This window comes from Triturus cristatus, chromosome 7, assembly GCF_964204655.1.
Source record: "Triturus cristatus chromosome 7, aTriCri1.1, whole genome shotgun sequence".
Taxonomy (NCBI): Eukaryota; Metazoa; Chordata; class Amphibia; order Caudata; family Salamandridae; genus Triturus; species Triturus cristatus.
The window spans coordinates 135,982,471-136,000,402 of NC_140590.1; the positions used below are offsets into that span (position 1 = coordinate 135,982,471).

At 41.1% G+C, this 17,932-nt stretch overlaps 1 protein-coding gene across 1 annotated transcript; it reads left to right on the plus strand.

The window, feature by feature from the left end:
* The first annotated feature begins 3,120 nt into the window (after window positions 1-3,120).
* Window positions 3,121-16,801, plus strand: LOC146809034 (lens fiber membrane intrinsic protein-like). Its single transcript, XM_085614281.1, has 5 exons — window positions 3,121-3,214; window positions 6,137-6,331; window positions 8,972-9,121; window positions 12,624-12,737; window positions 16,424-16,801. Exons 2-5 carry the CDS (start codon window positions 6,172-6,174, stop codon window positions 16,462-16,464), a joined length of 465 nt encoding a protein of 154 aa, XP_085470407.1. The 5' UTR covers window positions 3,121-3,214; window positions 6,137-6,171; the 3' UTR covers window positions 16,465-16,801.
* The last annotated feature ends 1,131 nt before the right edge of the window (window positions 16,802-17,932 follow it).

Below are 17,932 nucleotides of genomic sequence, written 5' to 3' on the forward strand. Positions count from 1 at the left end.
TTTGCTTGCTTCTATTCCCATGCTTGTTTTTGTAGCAAGCACCTCCGTTCCTTAAGGGCCTCATTACACTTACTGCGACAACTTGCCACACAAGTTCTATCGAGTGAAGTCTGTTTCAGGGCCATCTTAAGTTGCCAGAGAACCCGGGAGCATTCACTATCAAACCATCTTGGCTGTTCAAAGCGAGGAGTGACTACCGGGGCTGTTAGCAGACTGGCGACTGACTAGACAATGGCAATAAATGCATATATGGTTTCCTCTGCAGGAGCTGATGGATCTAGACACAATAAAATCTCATGTTGTCTCAATTTAAAAAGAAAATAATTAAAAGCATTGGGGTACAACTGTGACCAATGGCGCTGTCTGGTTGCTCGGCACTTCGAACGCCAGAGTCAAAGGGCTGTGGTGACTGAAGGGACTGTGTCAAATATTAAAAGAAGATATGAGCTGGGCCAAGAAAAATGAGAAGATAAAAAGCAATGGTCATTGCACACCCCCTGCCTTTATAGATCCAGAAGAGATGCCAGTTCAAGATGTTGACCCACTCATACAAAGCCCTGCACAAGAGACCAGCATACAAAAACAAACTCATGATCTTCCACCAACCAACCACACACCTACAATCCACCTCCCTCTTCCCTGTAGACACCCCCCTGAATCCACCGAGGTAACAGCGGAGGATATGCCTTCTCACATCTGGCAGCAAAGCTTGGAATTACCTTGCTCTGTACCTCAGAAACGCCTCATGGCTCCAGAAATTTAGGAATGGACTCAAGACCTGGCTGTTCGAATGAACATCACCACGAAGCAGCTAGCAATTCCAGCAACTCCAGCACCTTGAGTGATTTGCTGCACTTTACAAATCCTTGATTGATTGATCTCTGTTGGGACTTGAGCAATCCTATAATTATGCACAACCTCTGTGTGGACTTGAACATCATTAGCTTCACACTCTCTATAATGGGATTTAAGCTTTGAATATACACACTATTTAAGTGGGGGCTTAAACACATTCATCTTCACACACTATCTCTGTGGGGACTTGATCATCACGATAATAAATCACTATTTTTGTGGAGACTTGAACAACACGATAAAAAACACACTATCTTTGTGGGAACTTAAACATCACTATAGTAACATACCATCTCTGTGGGAACGTGAGCATTCTGGTAATTACTCACAAACTCTGTTTGGACTTGAAGACCATTAGCTTCACATTCTCTTTACACACTATTTCAGTGGGGACTTGAACACAATCATCTTCATGCACTAACACAGGGAACTTGAACACCCCAATAATATAATTCTATTATTATGGGGACTTGGACAGGATTCCATTCACACACTATCTCTATGAGGACTCCTATAATTATATGCTATTTCTTTGGTGACTTGAAAATGATTACCTTCACATTCTACGTTTGTGGGAACTTTCATCACTGCTAAAGACACCTTCTCGATACAGAATACTGGTACTACTGTGATCACATACCACCTCTGTTGGCATTACAACACGCAATCCCAATGCAGTGATGACATACAACCTCTGTAGGCATCATTCAATACTACTACTACGCAGACATTAACATTATATGCATTCCTAGAAAGGTGTGGTCCAACAGCTATTTTGACAAAAAAGTAAGCAGCTACTCAAGCTCTGGGTTCGACTTGACCGTATTTCTTGGTTTTATATGTTAATTTCTTTATGTGTTAGTTCCCTTATCTCCTAAGATTTAAGCACTAATAAATAGGTTCAATACAGTTTTAAGTGTCTTTCTTTAATCATGATGATGTTTTCTGACACATTAACATCATCTGTCTTTTGTATCTACCCCTAGTATTTATGCAGCAATTCATATATGAATAGATTATAATGTTGTTTGTGTATATTGTTGATAAAATAAACATTTAACCATGGGCCTTTTACTCTGTCCAATCACAAATAGTATTATGGAGTGGGTCCTCACACAGATGGTAGCACATGTTCAAATCTCCACAAGGATGGTTCTGTGTCATGATTTTTTTTCTTAACAGTTTTCTTTTATTAGTATATTTTTTAAAACATTGGGAAAGGTTAGTCACCACAAGGCAGGTATCCACATTTAGGGCCTCATGTAGGTAGCCAAATACCGGTCGGTAACGGCCGATTTTCGGTAATTATACCGTTACCGACCGGTATTTTGGCCATTGGTATGTAGGGGGACATATTTTGCTTTCGGAATTTACCGAATCGGTAAAATTACCGATTCGGTAATAATACCGAATCGGTAATGTTACCGAATCGGTAACTTTTCCGAATCGGTAATTTTACCGATTCGGTAAATTCCGAAAGCAAAATCGAGATGTAGGGGGAGTGTGTGTGTGTGTTTATGAGTCGGTATTTACCACCAACTTATAGTTGGTGGTAAATAATGAATGTATGTGTAAATGCATTTTTACGCGCGTAGCAGTGTGCAATGTGGCATACATACATGCCCTTAGGGCATGTATGTGTGCCACATGTGCACACATGGCCGAATCAGGGGTGCAACAGGGTGTCAATGTGACACCCTGCCACCCTTGTATGTGTTCCCCCCATTACCGAATCGGTATTTACCGATTCGGTAATGAGGCATACCTTCCCATCAATGGGAAGGTATGCCTCATTACCGAATCGGTAAATACAGATTCGGTAATTACCGACTAGTAACGAATCGGTAAAAATTACCGACTCATTACCTACATACGAGTTACCACTTCTTAAATACCGAGTCGGTACGGCTCGGTATTTAAGAAGTGGTAACTGGTACGCTACCTACATGAGGCCCTTAGTGCCCACAAGGATGGTAATGTGTGTGTGTGTGTTTGCGCACATGCTTGCGTGTGTGTGAACCTTGCTTGTACCTGTGTAGGTGTGCATGTAAAACTACCCATATATGTCCTTTGTTTAAAGAATAGAGTTTTGTTTCCTCACCACTCAGGCTCAATGTTCAGGGAAAAATGATTCATACTTCCGCTTACAATAAACGTGCAAAACAAAAAACGACAGTGCAAACAGATTAGTAGTTATCAGTTAGGTGCGCACAATAAAATTGGGCGTAGGCAGTATTGAGACATCCTAAGGACCGCCCTTTATAAGGGATCTAGAGGCCCCTCTGCTGTTCAACAGCGACAGGGACCTGAAACTGTAGAAGACCCATCACCACAGGAGAACAGAGCTACCACTGCAAGAGTAAGTGAGAATGAGAAGATTTCATTATTCTGGGGAGAATATGGCATTTAAGGATGGGCAGTGCAAAATGCTGTTTTGTACAACATTGATTGACGTCGCAAGTTTTTGCTATTTTATTTGAAGTTATGCTATGATGACTGGCCCCAGAAAAAATTCTCAAGATGAAACAATCCTCATCAAATTATATAAGTACGTTTGTCTGAAGTACTTTTTTTTTCTCATTCAAAAGTTAATTGCTTACCTATAATTGGTGTACTTAATATGAGTTTACTCAAGTTAAATACAAAAAATAACACGGGTTGTGGGGTGAAATGCATAGTCAGTCAGTCAAATACCTTTATTCTATCTTCAAAATAAGATCATAAGGTACAGAACAATAGATCCACCAGTAGAGTCTTAAAAAGGTCTACATGTACATTATGGTCTTTTTTTATTTGTTAACTGTGTTTCGATGCAGTAGAAATTGAAGATAATTTTCAGAATTCACGCATTTTCTCAAAGAATGAATCGTTGGAAAACTTTGTAATGCTCCAGTGAAAAAGGAAAGGCTGTGATCCTTTTCATCACAAGAAGTGAATCTTCTGTGCACAGATCTTTGTACAGAAACACTGTTGAAGGAATCTTAGAAGGTCGTAGGTCATTAATGAACAGCTAATCAGAGTAATCTAATTACGTTTTTTGATCATGTTTGTAGGAATGCGATTTTAAAGAGTGCTCTCATGTTCAGACATAATTTTGGAGGTAAACAGAATACCTGTAAGATGTTACTTTAATTACATAATTTAAGAGTAGACATTAACCCCCTTTTTTCCTTTTTGTTTTATTCCTTAAATAATTAGTAGTTGCACATGAACTGTAACTAGTAGCAATTTCAAATTTCTGCTGCAAGCTGATTTGAGACAACGCTGAAAATAATTTCCATGGTGTTTGTTACAGAGTGCACAAACAAAGCCTACCAGCTCCTAACAATTAGTTATTGAGGGAAATGGTGCATAATGGATAATTTCAAGTAAAGAGCATTCCATAATCTGGTGCCGCCAGCTGAGAGGGACAGGCCACCCCGTTTGGCAGGTCTATCACTGGGAACAGACAGAGCTTTGTTTACTGACCCACGCTGTTGAGTTAGTTGAGATCCGTTAAGCGGAGGCTCAATAAGCCACGTCCCCAGTGAAATACTGCTCTCCCGACCATAATTGTTGACTTATATTCCATGCGCTCTCCAACCGGGAGACTCTGTAGGCTTCGATGCGCTGTGCCGGGAGATATAGGGGCAGATTTATGAGCCCCTTGCGCCACTTTTGCGTCACTTTTAACATGGGAAAAGTGACGCAAAAGTGGCGCAAGGGGCTCATAAATTTGCCCCATAGTTTATAGGGACGAGATTCCCTCCCAGCAGACACATTTTGAAGGTGGTAGAATTAGGTCAACAGGTTGTTGTTCAAACCCCAAATGTGCCCTGTTTGCCATGTTGAAGGGCTGATACTAACACGAATATCGAAGATCGGCTGGATTTTTTGGGGGAAACTGAAAAAGCCGACATTTTTGTCAGTAGGGGAAGATACTTTGAAGCTTTGAAGATTTGGGTTTTCATAGAAAGTTCATGGTCCATCCCGAGCCCCAGGTTTCTCAACTTCACTGTTGGTGCGGACTTGAACCTACTTTCCTTGTTCAGATTTGTTTTGGCCAGCTAGGAGGAAGCGCTCTGACAAACATGACCTCTGTTTTTCTAGGATCTAATTTATGCGAATAAACCACTTCCAGCCGTCAATGTCCATTAGATAAAAGCTGAAAAGCGTGTGCTCCATGGGGCACACGCGTGACAGTGGTTTCCGTTTAGCAGGATGTGTCTCATAGCCTGTGCTCTTAGAAAGAGAATCATGTCAATCCGTAAAAAAGCCAACTTCCCCAGGCCACAGTCAACCACATCTGCAGTGTCTCAAGTTGAAGGTGAATGACAGATCCAGTATAACTAGCACTCAATAAACTAGCAGTCAGGGATCATGAGTAATGCTATGAAGACGGCCTCTGTGATGGGAACCCCCGTGTGGAATCTTCCACAGTCCTGTTGGTCTCAATCTATGCTTAAGGTGTCCCTGACGATATCTTCCAGTACCTTAGGGTTCTAATGGACATTGCTTGGGGGTCTAAGGGACATTGCTTGGGGCTCTAAGGGGCATTACAAATAGGTGTTTTCTTTGTGTTAACATCCACCTGTGATTTTTTAGAGGGGGAAACTTTACCCCATATTTCAAGCACTAGGTGCCTAATTTAGATCTTATAGAGCAACTGATTGCAAATGATAAGAGGGAAGTTAAACTAACAAAACCTTTTCTGGACAGACATCCAAGGGACAGTCATTGGGTTTGCTTTAGCTTGTTATATCAGTCATTGCTATGGTTTAAATAGGTGAGAAAAAATACAAGATGGCGCTGACTGTGGCATCTACTTGGATCTACTCAATACATTTGCTGCCGAAAGCTTAATTTTCAGGTCAGAGTGGATTTTATTTATTGTGTGTGGAAAAGCTCAGCTTTTTATCACAGAGCCATCGCCTAGAAGACCTAGTGGCTCTTTCCTCCATGATTTTTTCTGTCGGTGAATTTCTGTATGAAGAAATCACAAGTGCTGTAAAAAGCTCTTTCTCCTTTTAATATAGGAGCCTTCTGGGCCCTACAATGGTTTTGGAAAGGAGCCATGCAGGCAGTATCTTAGTTTGTCATTCTTTTTCCAGTCTATATTTAATTCGTTTAGATTTTACAGCTTTCTCTGTAATATATTGCTTCCTTAACGTTTGAACTTTAACTTTGCTACCCAATTCAAGATTTATTGGTTAAACCCCTTAGTTAACTACTCAGGGAATTCTTACAACCGAGGTTCTATTAAAATATTATCAATATAATAATCTGTGTTATGTCTTTTCAGGTGAATTAAAGAAGTTGCACAGAAAATAATTAAAGATGTCTGCCCTGAAATTGTCTTCGTTGGCCCTTATCATCATCAGCCTTATATTCATTCTAATCTCGCTCGCATCCGATTACTGGATATCTGGCTCTAGTTCCTTTTTCGGACTCTGGAGAATTTGTTTACGTGGTATTTGCGGGACACTGGGATCTGCCGGTAAGAGAAGGAATCAAACTGGCAAAATGCACAGAGATGTAACAATGTATATGATAATTTTTCATCTATGCTATAAAAATTTTAAAAAAACAGGAACTGGAGGCCGATTTGAAGGCATTAAATATAACTGAGAACATTTCTCCAAAACCAATAATTAAATCACAGGCAATCTGTCCAGGATAGAATTACAATTGTTCAACAGACCATTAGTTTTCACATTTTATTATTCAAACATGAGAATCAAATTTATAAATCATTTTTCATTCATATAATACATATACAGTTCATATTAAAACACACCAATACACCAATACACATAGGATAAAACATTACGAAGCCCCACGAACATTACAATACAAAACATAGATTGTATAGGTTGATAAAGACAAAACACAACAAAACTCAAAGCACATAGGCAATCCAAATATACAGTCAGTCAACGAACAAAGGGAACATAATAAATACACAGACACACTTAAGGAATATTCAAAAATTCAATATATGGGTAATACATCAAATCATTGCTGATTCATAATACATAATGTTGTTCATACAGACCATTTAGTGAAATATTTTGACGTAGAGCCCCTGGCACGACACAACCAGCAATTGTGTGTGTCTCACTGATGGCGTTAAGCCACTGATTCTAACTATATTTCCAGCGCCCTGATGAAGGATTCCTTCACTCCTGTGCCACTTCCGAAATGCACGTTGGCGGTTTTCTTGTTGAATTATGTATTAGCAATGATTTGATGTATTAGGCAGGATGATATTGCATAGACCAGAGAGAAAGTTGATTGACATTACAAAAAGACTACATACACATAATTCCAACGAGATGATAAGGAATTTCCCAAAATCACACAATGTTTGGTCAAATGCATAAGCCATGATTACCTAAATACAATCATTATGTTTTAACATACTTGCTCCTTGTCTTTTTTTTTTTGTTTCTTTACTTTCGGACACCTTAATTAGGGCAAAGTTTAGAATTGAGCATCATCAGAAAATTCTCGGGGTCATATTTTTGAGAGAAGTTGCATTGCTCTTGCACCACGCAATGTGGTGTTAGTGCAACACAAGTCCAAAATGAGATTTATGAAGTCAAGCACGGCCACCTTGCGTGGCCTTGAGTGGCTTCATAAATCTAGAGTAATGCAACGTTGGACAAATCGCTGTGCTGCGTTACTCTGCTCTGGGAAGGTGTTCCATGGACGTTGCGTGGGTGTTCTCATGCAAACCCCATGGTTTTTGGCAAATTAACAGATTTATCAGAACTGGTTAACCTGTGAATGCACCAAAATGATACGCCTTCCCAGGGGAGGAGCATTAAGCAGAAATATCTTTATTTCTGCTTTTTACTTCCTTTTTTATGTGTGTTGTGCCCTGCAGCAGACATAGAAAACGGAATATGCATTATAGGATTGTTTTTGTGCAGGAATGTGTCTGTTCCTCCACAAAAACAATCCTGCATGCAAGACAGGCACCCTTGCACCATGGAGCAAGGGTTCCTGCATTGGCGCTAGGCATCCAAAATGGCACCAGTGCAAGGAGAGGACAGGAATGTGTCATATTCTTTTAAAGACAGCGCATTCCTGCTCTTTCCTTTTGACGGAGAGCTGCGCTGCTCAGCAAGGTGACTTGCTGCGCTGCGGCCCATTTTCATAAATAATCCCCTCAGTTTTTACTGGATGTGCTGTGTTGACCTTTGAAAAACCATCTAACAGAATTGTCCCAGCATCTGGGATAAAAATGTCAGAGGTAACTTTGGAAGCACATTCTGTAACAAGAAGGAGAATCATCTAATGAAGGATTTATATATTATCCTCAAAAGGGATGATTTTTGTCAGCCATGCAAGTTTAAACTCAGGGGCCACAAAGTAATTATGAGCCTGAATTATAGTTCGGTGGTAATGAAAAATCCCCCCATTTGTCGAGGAAGTGCTAAATCCTTGTCTGAAGGATTCCACTTTGCAACATAATCTACAAGAGGAATAACATCCACAATTGGTAAGGGCAGCTTGGCGGATATACTTCCGCAGGCAGATTCTAAACTCCTTGTCAGAGGATTTAACACATCCTCTAGAAATCTGATACTCTCACTTGTCCACCCATCTCTACATCCCACCATCTGCATCACGATCAGGTGATTTGTTTGTCTAGGGCAGGCTTTAATAGTAGTGAACCCATCAAAGCTATCAATCCTTTTCTTGGCCATCAGCCCAGATCACACAGGAACAGTGTATGTAAACAGATGTGCACATATGATTGTGCAATTGTAGAGTGTGGACCTTGGAACTGAGCTGCGGAGCACTGTAGAAGCTTTGGGCAGAGCTGCAAGATGGTGGATTGAGTATGTTTTAATTAGGGGGATATCTTTTCATGTAGCATCTGGGGCTGGAATGCAGTAGCTCTATTTACTTATGGACAGGTTGTTCCTTGGAGAGATGTTTTAATGCCTCTCAAAAGTGGAGGAAGATGGATCTTTCTAGAAATGACAGGTTTGTCTTAGCCCTGATCAGGAGGGAGCACCAACCCCACCCAGACCATCACCAGAATACCCATTATCAACTCAAAGCAGAGTGATGCATGAAACATGTTATGGATCAGTTTAAGAAACTTTTTCTTGGTTCCTTGCAGCTGATATTGACACCACTCGAGCCTTCATCATCATCTCGTTCCTCTTGTTGGTGGGATCTGCTGTCACACAGATCCTTGAAATCTGGATCAACAAAGTTTCAATGGGGATGAATAAGCAGAAGCTGGTGACCATCCTGAATTTTTGTGCAGGTGAATCCTCATACTAGCTTTGTTTTGAAACAGTTGTTTTCTCTCTAAGAATTGCACTAAATATGATGAGATATTTTACAGCTAATCGTTTTACCGCATAGTTGGCTGTTAATGACTTTGATTCAATCGGTTAAACAATGATCACGCAGAGCGGTGAGAAGAGGAGAGGATGACATCTTATACAACAATGTGTGATTTCAGTAAAGTTAAAAGCATTTATAATATTGTCTTAACCACACATGCCTTTAGTGCGCATACCTTTACCACACAAACGCCTTTACACTGCATGTGTCTTCACCACACATGCCTTTAAAATGCAAGCTAAGTATATTTAAGGTAAGAGAGAGTGTGAGAGAGTGTGTGTGTGTGTAGATAAATGTAGGATGTAGGCGTAGTTAAGGGTATAAAGTGGCATGCATATTTTTATGATTTGGGGTGAGTAGGGATATAGAGTAGTAGAAATATTTTACGGAGTAGGGGTGGGTAGAGCTATAGGATGATAAGGGCATTTTTGGGGATTGGTGTGGAACAGGGTATAAGGTGGAAAGGGTATGTTTAGGGTATAGGGTTGGGTAAGGGTATAGGGTTGTAAGGGTACTTTCAGGGGTTGGGGTGGATTAGAATATAGGGTGGTAAGGGTATTTTTAGGGGTTAAGGGTGGGTAATAGTATAGGTGATAAATTAATTTGTAGGGTGTACGGGTGGGTAAGGGTATAGGGTTTTAAGGATATTTTCAGGGTTTAGGTATGGGTAGTAAAGGTAATTTAGGAAAAGGGAGGTTTGGAGGCTAACTCCCTAAATAAAGAAAAAATACATTTATAATTGATATAAAAAAAGTTGGGGATATAAAAAGGTAGAGGGTAAGCTTACCTTAACTATACTTACCTTGCATGGTAAAGGCTTATGTGTGTAAAGGCATGCATGGTAAAAGCATCTGCGACGTAAAGGCATCTGCGTGGTAAAGGATTGGAGGTAAAGGCATGCATGGTAAAGGCATGCATTGTATAGTCTTTAATCCTCTCAGAAAGGCATTTGTAGACTGAACAAATGCAATGATGTTAATAGGTCTGGATGCTACTGTGACAGTGAAGCACTACGCTCCACTAATGTAATGTATCCTGGATTTTATTACATCTGGAAGAGTCAACTTCTTGTGTACAATGCACAGCCAGTGGCTTATTTGGCATCAGCAGCCTTTCGCTATTGCCTTTAAACAGTGTCTCACATCTTAAATCAGCCAAGAGCTGGTAGCTGTATCACTGCAGGATACCCTCGCGGGCGATAGCTTTACTTTTTCTCTTCTTTTCTTTCTCCCTTTGTTGTGTTTTTTTTCTGGCTCGCTTTCTTTTTTTCTTTCTTTCTTGCAGTTTGGAACTTTGGATATTGAAACACTGCATAAGCCTAAACCCACGCCCTTTAGCAGATTACAGACGAAACACTTCTGCTTAGATACTGTGAAGGCAACAGAGTGCAGTACTTATTAATACTGGTGCTAGTATTATTTACCTGAATAGATAATAATATTGGATTAAGACAGGGTTGCGTGCTAGTCCCACTGCTATTTTCCATATTTGTCGTGCTTCTCCTGAAGACCCTGGCGGGGGCAAAATACGCTAGCCCTAGAATGGATGGGAAACACATACAATGCCTTCTGTATGCAGACGAGCTTATCATTTTAGATCAGACAGAGATGGGTCTACAGAGAAAGTTGGATGCATTTAAGGATTACTGTAGTCACAAACAGCTAACCGTAAATATGGATAAAACTAAGAGGTCTACTTTGGTAAAAAAAGTTTATAAGTTTAGCTGGCATTTGGGAACCACTAAACTGGAAACAGTTAACAACTATAAATACCTAGGAATATGGTTTGAAAGACCCCTGAATTGGCATACCCACTTGGAGGCCCTAAAGGCAAGGGCCCTTGCCTCGGCGAGTAGCTTGAGAAAATTCAACCGGCACTATGGGGATATGTCACATAGACGAGTTTTGAAAGATTTTGTGGCCATGATACCACCACAGCTACAATAGGGAGCTGAATTGATTTGCATCAGTGGTCAAAGCAGGTGGGACACCGGAGAAGGGAAATGCATCAAGACCTTAATATCCCTGCCAGGCTCCTCCATCATACAGACCATTAGACTAGAGGCAGGTCTGACCTCTTGACACATATTGGCCCAAATGGATTCAATAAGATTCTGGAAAAGACTGGGCTAGGGAGAGGAACAGAAAGTCTCACATTGGTGCAAAAACAAGATCCAGCACAGTGAACTAAAATGGGCAAAGGGGGTCAGAAATAATCTGAAATCTGTCTGTAGGGGTATGAAGGTGAGTTTATGTCATGAAACCCTACAAGTAGCAGTCTACAAGAGTGAGCTGAGGTCAATAGGGAGAGAATTATACCGGGAAATAGATTGGCAGTATCTGTGTGGGAAAAAATCAGCAGAATTTATGTTAAGTTCATGGCAGAAGGGAGTCTGGTTTCCTTACCTGGATATCTTGCTAAATCGCTGGCTTAGGTGCGAATTTATTAAGAATAAGAATTGTTGTTAATCCTTATTATGTAAATGGGTAAACAAAAATGGAAATGATCCAACCTGATGCGAACTGCATATGTGGGCTCCATACAAAATGCGGCATTTTGCACATGTTTGTGAATTGCTTAAAGGTGCTGCCCTTGCGGAAATTGATTTTGCGCCCATTGTTTTTTAAATATGGTATTACAAATCGAGCTCAGGCTGCAGAGATTCTACTGACATGCACTACTTGGACATTGCAATTGCTAATGGAAGGTTTATGACTGCAGTTAAAAAGTCATGCTCGGAGAAATAAAATGAATTTGGTGTTTAGATAAATTATTTTAGCAGTTATAATAAGAAATGAAATGGTACAAATATAATCGGGAAGTTTAAATGTCACAGTTTTTATCTTGGTTTTAAATGAGAAACTCCTAATGAGTCAACACTGCATAATACATTGAAAATGCATATCTTAAAAGGTAGGTACGGCAGCTAAGAACGGACATGTTCAAGTATCCAATTTTAAAATAATGGCATTCCGACAATTTTGTTAGAACTTTTTGATTACATGAGTATGAAGTTGAATCTAAATATTATGGCTCTCTCTCTGTTTTAAATTGTATTGGCTGGAGTATGAATTTTGGTGTTGAAATTTTAATACTGCGATATTTATTACTTAATTTGTTAAATGTTTAAGATAAGTTGAATATATGTGTAACTGTGTTGTTTAAAGACCAATGATCTAAATAAACATTCCTTTGACTGACTGACTGATTTCTGTTTATTTAAGTTTCCCAAATATTACAAAACCTTTGTTTAGTGCAAAAGGACAGGATGAGTCTAAATGAAACTATGACTATAATGATTTTTCCACATGACACAAATATAAGTGATCCAAGTAAACAGTCAACATTCTTTCCTGACTCTGGACTCATCTGCTTTCCCTGAGTGAAGAGAAGTCTCATGTTGTTTCTTTTGTCCCCAGCTTGCAGTGCCATCATTGCTATGAGTGTCTTTACTGGATTTGGAGGAGTCAATGCTTTATATTCTTGGTCGTATGCCCTAGGATGGGTCTCTGCAGCACTGAGTCTGTTGGCAGGTGAGGCCCGATATCTAATAGAGTTTAACATCAAGTCCCACCATGATCCTCATTGCTGATGTCTGCCTCTAATAAACTTTAATACCAAGTCCGACGATGATCCTCAACGCCAATGTCTACTTCCAATAAACTTTAATAACAAGGGACCTATTACAATGTAGATCGGAAAGTCTCTGACCATGGGTCAGAGGCTTTCTGTCTTGCATCGTTGGTTTCAAAGACGACAGCCTTATTTCTATATAGGCTGTCGGATTTGAAACCGGCCGGTCGGACTGACTGACTTCCGACGGGCTCATGGAGCCCGTCGGCAAGTCGGATGCCACTCACAATCTCCTATGTACTGCGTTTACGCCGTGGGGATTATGATGTTAGTTTCCGACAGGCATTTCATGCCTCGCTTTCTGACATGAAAAGCCTGTCGTTAAGTGACTCTGGAAGTCCTTAGCAGAGCCCCCTTGCCACAGTGGCCTCCGGTTGCAGCCTCGGGGCACCTGTTAACCCCTGCACCGCATGCTAGGAACGGCCAGGTGCTTGCCACGGGGTGCAGGGATTAACAAAAACACCCATTTCACTATAGAAGCTTGTGCTATGGTCGGGTTTACAGCTGTAGCACAAGCTCCCATAGAGAAATGGAAGTGTGCAACCACACCATGTGCGGTTGTATCCAAATAATGCGGTCAGAACTGCCGACTGGAGGTGAAACAGTTCCGATTCCGCAATGGTGCGTCCCCCCGACATAGTGATAAGGGCCCAATTCTCACCATGCTCCTCAATGATGATGCCTACACCTAATAAATGTTAATACCAAGTCGCACCGTGATCCTCAGTGCTGATGTCTACCTCTAATAAACGCTAATACCAAGTCCCACCGTTATTCCCAAAGCCAATACTTAACACTAACTAACATTATTATCAAGTCTCACCTTGATCTTCAGTGCTGATTCCTAATTCAAATAAACTTCAAGACCAGGGGCCTGATTTAAATCCTGATGGATGATCCGTAGTTCCGTGGGACCACCCGCGTATTTATAAATGACTGTCAAGCTGGTGGTCATTTATGAAGCATTGCCAGGAACTGCTGTCACTGCGGCTCCTGTCAATGCATTTTGGTGTTTGGTGCAGAGCTCCATTAACATGACGCTGCCACCGTCACTCTACCTGTGTTACCTACTACATCAATGACAAGGACAGTAGTCCACGGCTATTCAAATGAGAGCATGCTTGTTGCACCCCTCCAGGTTAGAGGATAGGTCCAGGACCTCACACATGTCAAAAGACAAGCCTAGGTCTTCAATCAGGCACTAGATTAGTGAGAGGCTCAAGCCAAAATGAAACAACAGGATACCTAATGCTCACAGTCAAGCCCTCGGGGCATGGGAACACAACTGTGCACCATGTACACATTCTAATTCCAACAACATCTAAGGGATGTATATCAATGTATCTCTTGTTCTGAGGTTTATAGCCTATTGTCAACTCAGACAAAATATAGAATACAAACGCAAAATAAGTAAAACAAAAGGGACTACTTCAAATGAAGTTGCACCATCAGCAGCATGCCATTCAAGCTCCTTTCTGCATATTGTATGATGCATTGTATATTGTATAGTGTGTATTGTGTTGTTATATGCAGTTCTGGGCTGTTTATAGTCATGACAGCGGCATCTTGCCAAAAATCTAAAGATGTAAGTAGCCAGACTATAAAAATTACGTTGTTAAGTACCTTATCTTGCCACTGCTTCATATGGACTAGCATAACATAGTCAAGAACCATATAGATGTGGCAAATACCAACAATTCATATCTCAATGCCAACAATACCACAGGAAAGGGTCCTGGCATATAATCACACACTGAATGGGAAGACATTGTATCAGCCCAGAAATGTCCAGATATGAGTACAACAAAAGTTTGAAAATTCATCTTTGAAAATGATATCTTCATTACACACCAGCACAATAGTACATATTAAAGCTAAGTGGCAAGTGCTTACGACCCAAAACACATGGGCAGGGGGTATGTGCATGAGTAATATGCTGGAGCATCATTAGAGTTGGGTGCCTCTTCTGAGCAGCAATATACTGAGGAAAAATCATTAAAAAGAGGCCAACTTCAATGCATAATTTGTGGCAGTGGTGGCAGTTGATGGGGACCAGAACTCACTTTTCATCTTTAGACGATCTAGAGCTAGAGAGAGAAAGGCACAACATGGAGAAAAATCAGTGAGAGAAAGATGGGAAATACAGTGCAAATGTAAAGGCAAGGATGCAAAGAACCTGAAAGAGTGTGAGATAAAGATACAGAAAGTGCAGGGTGAAGGACATAAGAAGCGTAAGGTGGAATCGAAACCAGGCAGCATTTATTTTTATGAGATAAAGAGACAAGTATCGTAGGATGCTGAACAAAAGAGGTGGGAGGTAGAGTCAAGACTTAGGGCCTGAGTATGTGTTTGGCAGAAAGAGCACAGGGCATCAGTGTGGCAAATAACATTACATCCATCAGCTGGATGGAATGACGCCTGCTAAATTTAGAGATGACTGCCGGGCCCAGCGGTCCTTGCAAACAAAGCAGCGGTTTGCTTTTTTTTGTGTTGACATTTTTTATTGAGTTTTAGAATATAATACAAGTTAAGAACAATGCAATAATACATTTGTTAGTAAATATTATAAGAATGAAAGACTTTAATGGAGGAATAACATTTTGCTGTTGGATAAAACGAATAAATATGGAATATAGAAATATATGATACATAAGTAGTTACATAGGCAAATTAATAAATATTAAAAGTCAATGTAGGCAATAAATATAACATCAATTGATAAATATAAATGGATTGGATGTAAATGTGAAACAGTGATTGTTGCTTTTGAGGAACAATAAACAAATGGATCAGGCGCGCATGGACTGTTCCACAAGGGTGTGGATGATGTCATAGTTTGATTCCTGTACCTCATTTCCATATTATTCCTGGCAGTGACATACAGGGAAAGGTACATTACAACATCCACTCTAAATAGGGCAGATGACGCAATGTCCTTACTCTGGCAGCCTCCACTCCATTGAGCCGCTGGAGGCTCCGCAACAGAATTCTTAAGATCTGACTATCTCTAAATGAGGCGGGCGGACCCAGGTTTTGGCGGGCAGCATACTCTGTTTGCCATGAAGCGCATGGTCTACTAAACTCTTCATTAGGCTCGAGGCAGCCTTGTATTTGGCGATCTCAGCATTCAGTGAGGCAGGTGGTAAGCTCCTCAGAAAAATGTTTTCCTCCTCCATTTATAAATGACGCATGCGCAGACCTAATGAAGAAGATAGTGGGTCCAGAGTGATAAGAGACCTCCTACAGCAGGAAGACAGCATTCACCCATATGCCCAAGTGCTGTATATGCACCAGAAGCTAACATCAGAGCTCTCTCTTTAGAAACTACAAGGCACATAGGTGTTGGGTCTGAAACTTGCCTTTTGCTTGGAAGCTAAACATCACTCTCAGTTTTTGTTTGTTTTTTGCTTGTTGGTGTTTTATGTGAGGTGCTTTTATCACACTGCAGAGTTGGGGGAAGCTATACTTTCTATCTAAATGTTTGATACACACATTAAGAATGTTGGTTTCTTATCCACTGACCTTTGTTCTTTCCCTCCACTTGTGGTCTCTGCGTCTCATCCTCTTGTGGCTCATTCGCGGGCAGGTGTTGCTGCCTTGGTGTCCTTCAAGAAGGAAGCTGAGTAGAGGGTGAACTGAAGAAGACCTGAAGCAGGAAACAGAATGGATGGTGCTCAAGAACACTGGCCTGAAGCCACCCGGTGCTGGACTCTTTCGGAGCAAGTGCTCATCATTTTCAGCTCTTTTTTGCACAGAAACAGAGCTGAACATAGGAAGTCCTGCAACATGGCTGTTAAGATGCCTCCGCTGCTTTCATACTTTGAAAAGTCTCCAGAAGAGGAGATAACATTACACTCAACATTCCTACAAGAATGGACTGTAAAATACTTTGATTTTGCTGGCAAACAAAACCTGTGGATTGTGGAACTTATTTTCTATTTTCAAATAAATTGTTTTTTTCTAATGGTTTTGTAGGTTCTACAGTTTGTTTCAGATTATTCACATTTAAGTATTAGTGCGCGCTATAAGTATTATATAACATAACATAACATTTGGTGTTACAATATAGACACTAAGGGGGCCGTCATCCAAACTAACAAGTATTCACCGTTAGTTTTAGGTCTCTAGTCTTCTGTAGTCTTGGGATGAATGCTGGAGGACTCCGGTCATTGGACACCCCTTTGTGTTGCTTCTGTGATCTTAGTGATTCGATGTGATTATGTTTCCCAAGTGAAACTGGTTGAATAGGTTTCTAGAACCACGGTTAGTATTGCAGAAAGGACCTCAGTGGCGCAATGGGCGTGCTTGCCTGCTTTTTACATCCCTTGGGCACCATGTTATTACAGAAGGGGCCGCAGACGCTTGTGCTACTCATTCTGTAATACTGATAGCGCTGGTACACATTTAGCCTTCTCGTGTGAGGGTGTTCCCTCATTTACATGGGAGTGTGGCCCCATGCAAAGGAGGGAATTTCTTTGCTTCTGCATCTGCACTGTATTACGGGCGTGGGCATAGAGACAAGCTTGTTCTTAGGAGGTGCACTGACAGTACAGTAATGCACTCTTGGTGCAGACCCTCAGAGCATCCCTTTGGAGTGGAGAAAGGGGACCCCCAGAAATCCCCTGCAGGTATGTTGTATTGTGTCCACCTTCCACATGGGTTAGTCCATCCCACTTGCTGCCTTGTTCTCTCTGCCACATCTCTCGAATAAGGTGAGAGGCTACATTGGCTTGACCTGAGAAGAGCCTTTAGTTTTTATATTATGCACACCAGGAATGCTGTGTAGATGACCAGCTTGCCATAGGCTTGGCTGGGGCCAAGAAGGGGAAGGTAGTGCAGAAAGTGACCCTTTCCAGGTGGATCATCTGTACATAAACACATGCTATGCCCTGGGCAAGAAGAAGCCAGTCTGAATGCCTACCAGCTCACTTCATCCAAGCCAGAGGTAGCTCAGTGCATTGGCGAGGGCTGTCCCTCCTCTGTCTGGCAGGCTGCTATGTGGTTATTTTGCATGCATTCGCCAAGCACTGGTGGGTAGACAGCCAGTTCCACAGAGTGAGGCCACTCCTCAGACCCTTTTAAGGGGCACTGCTTG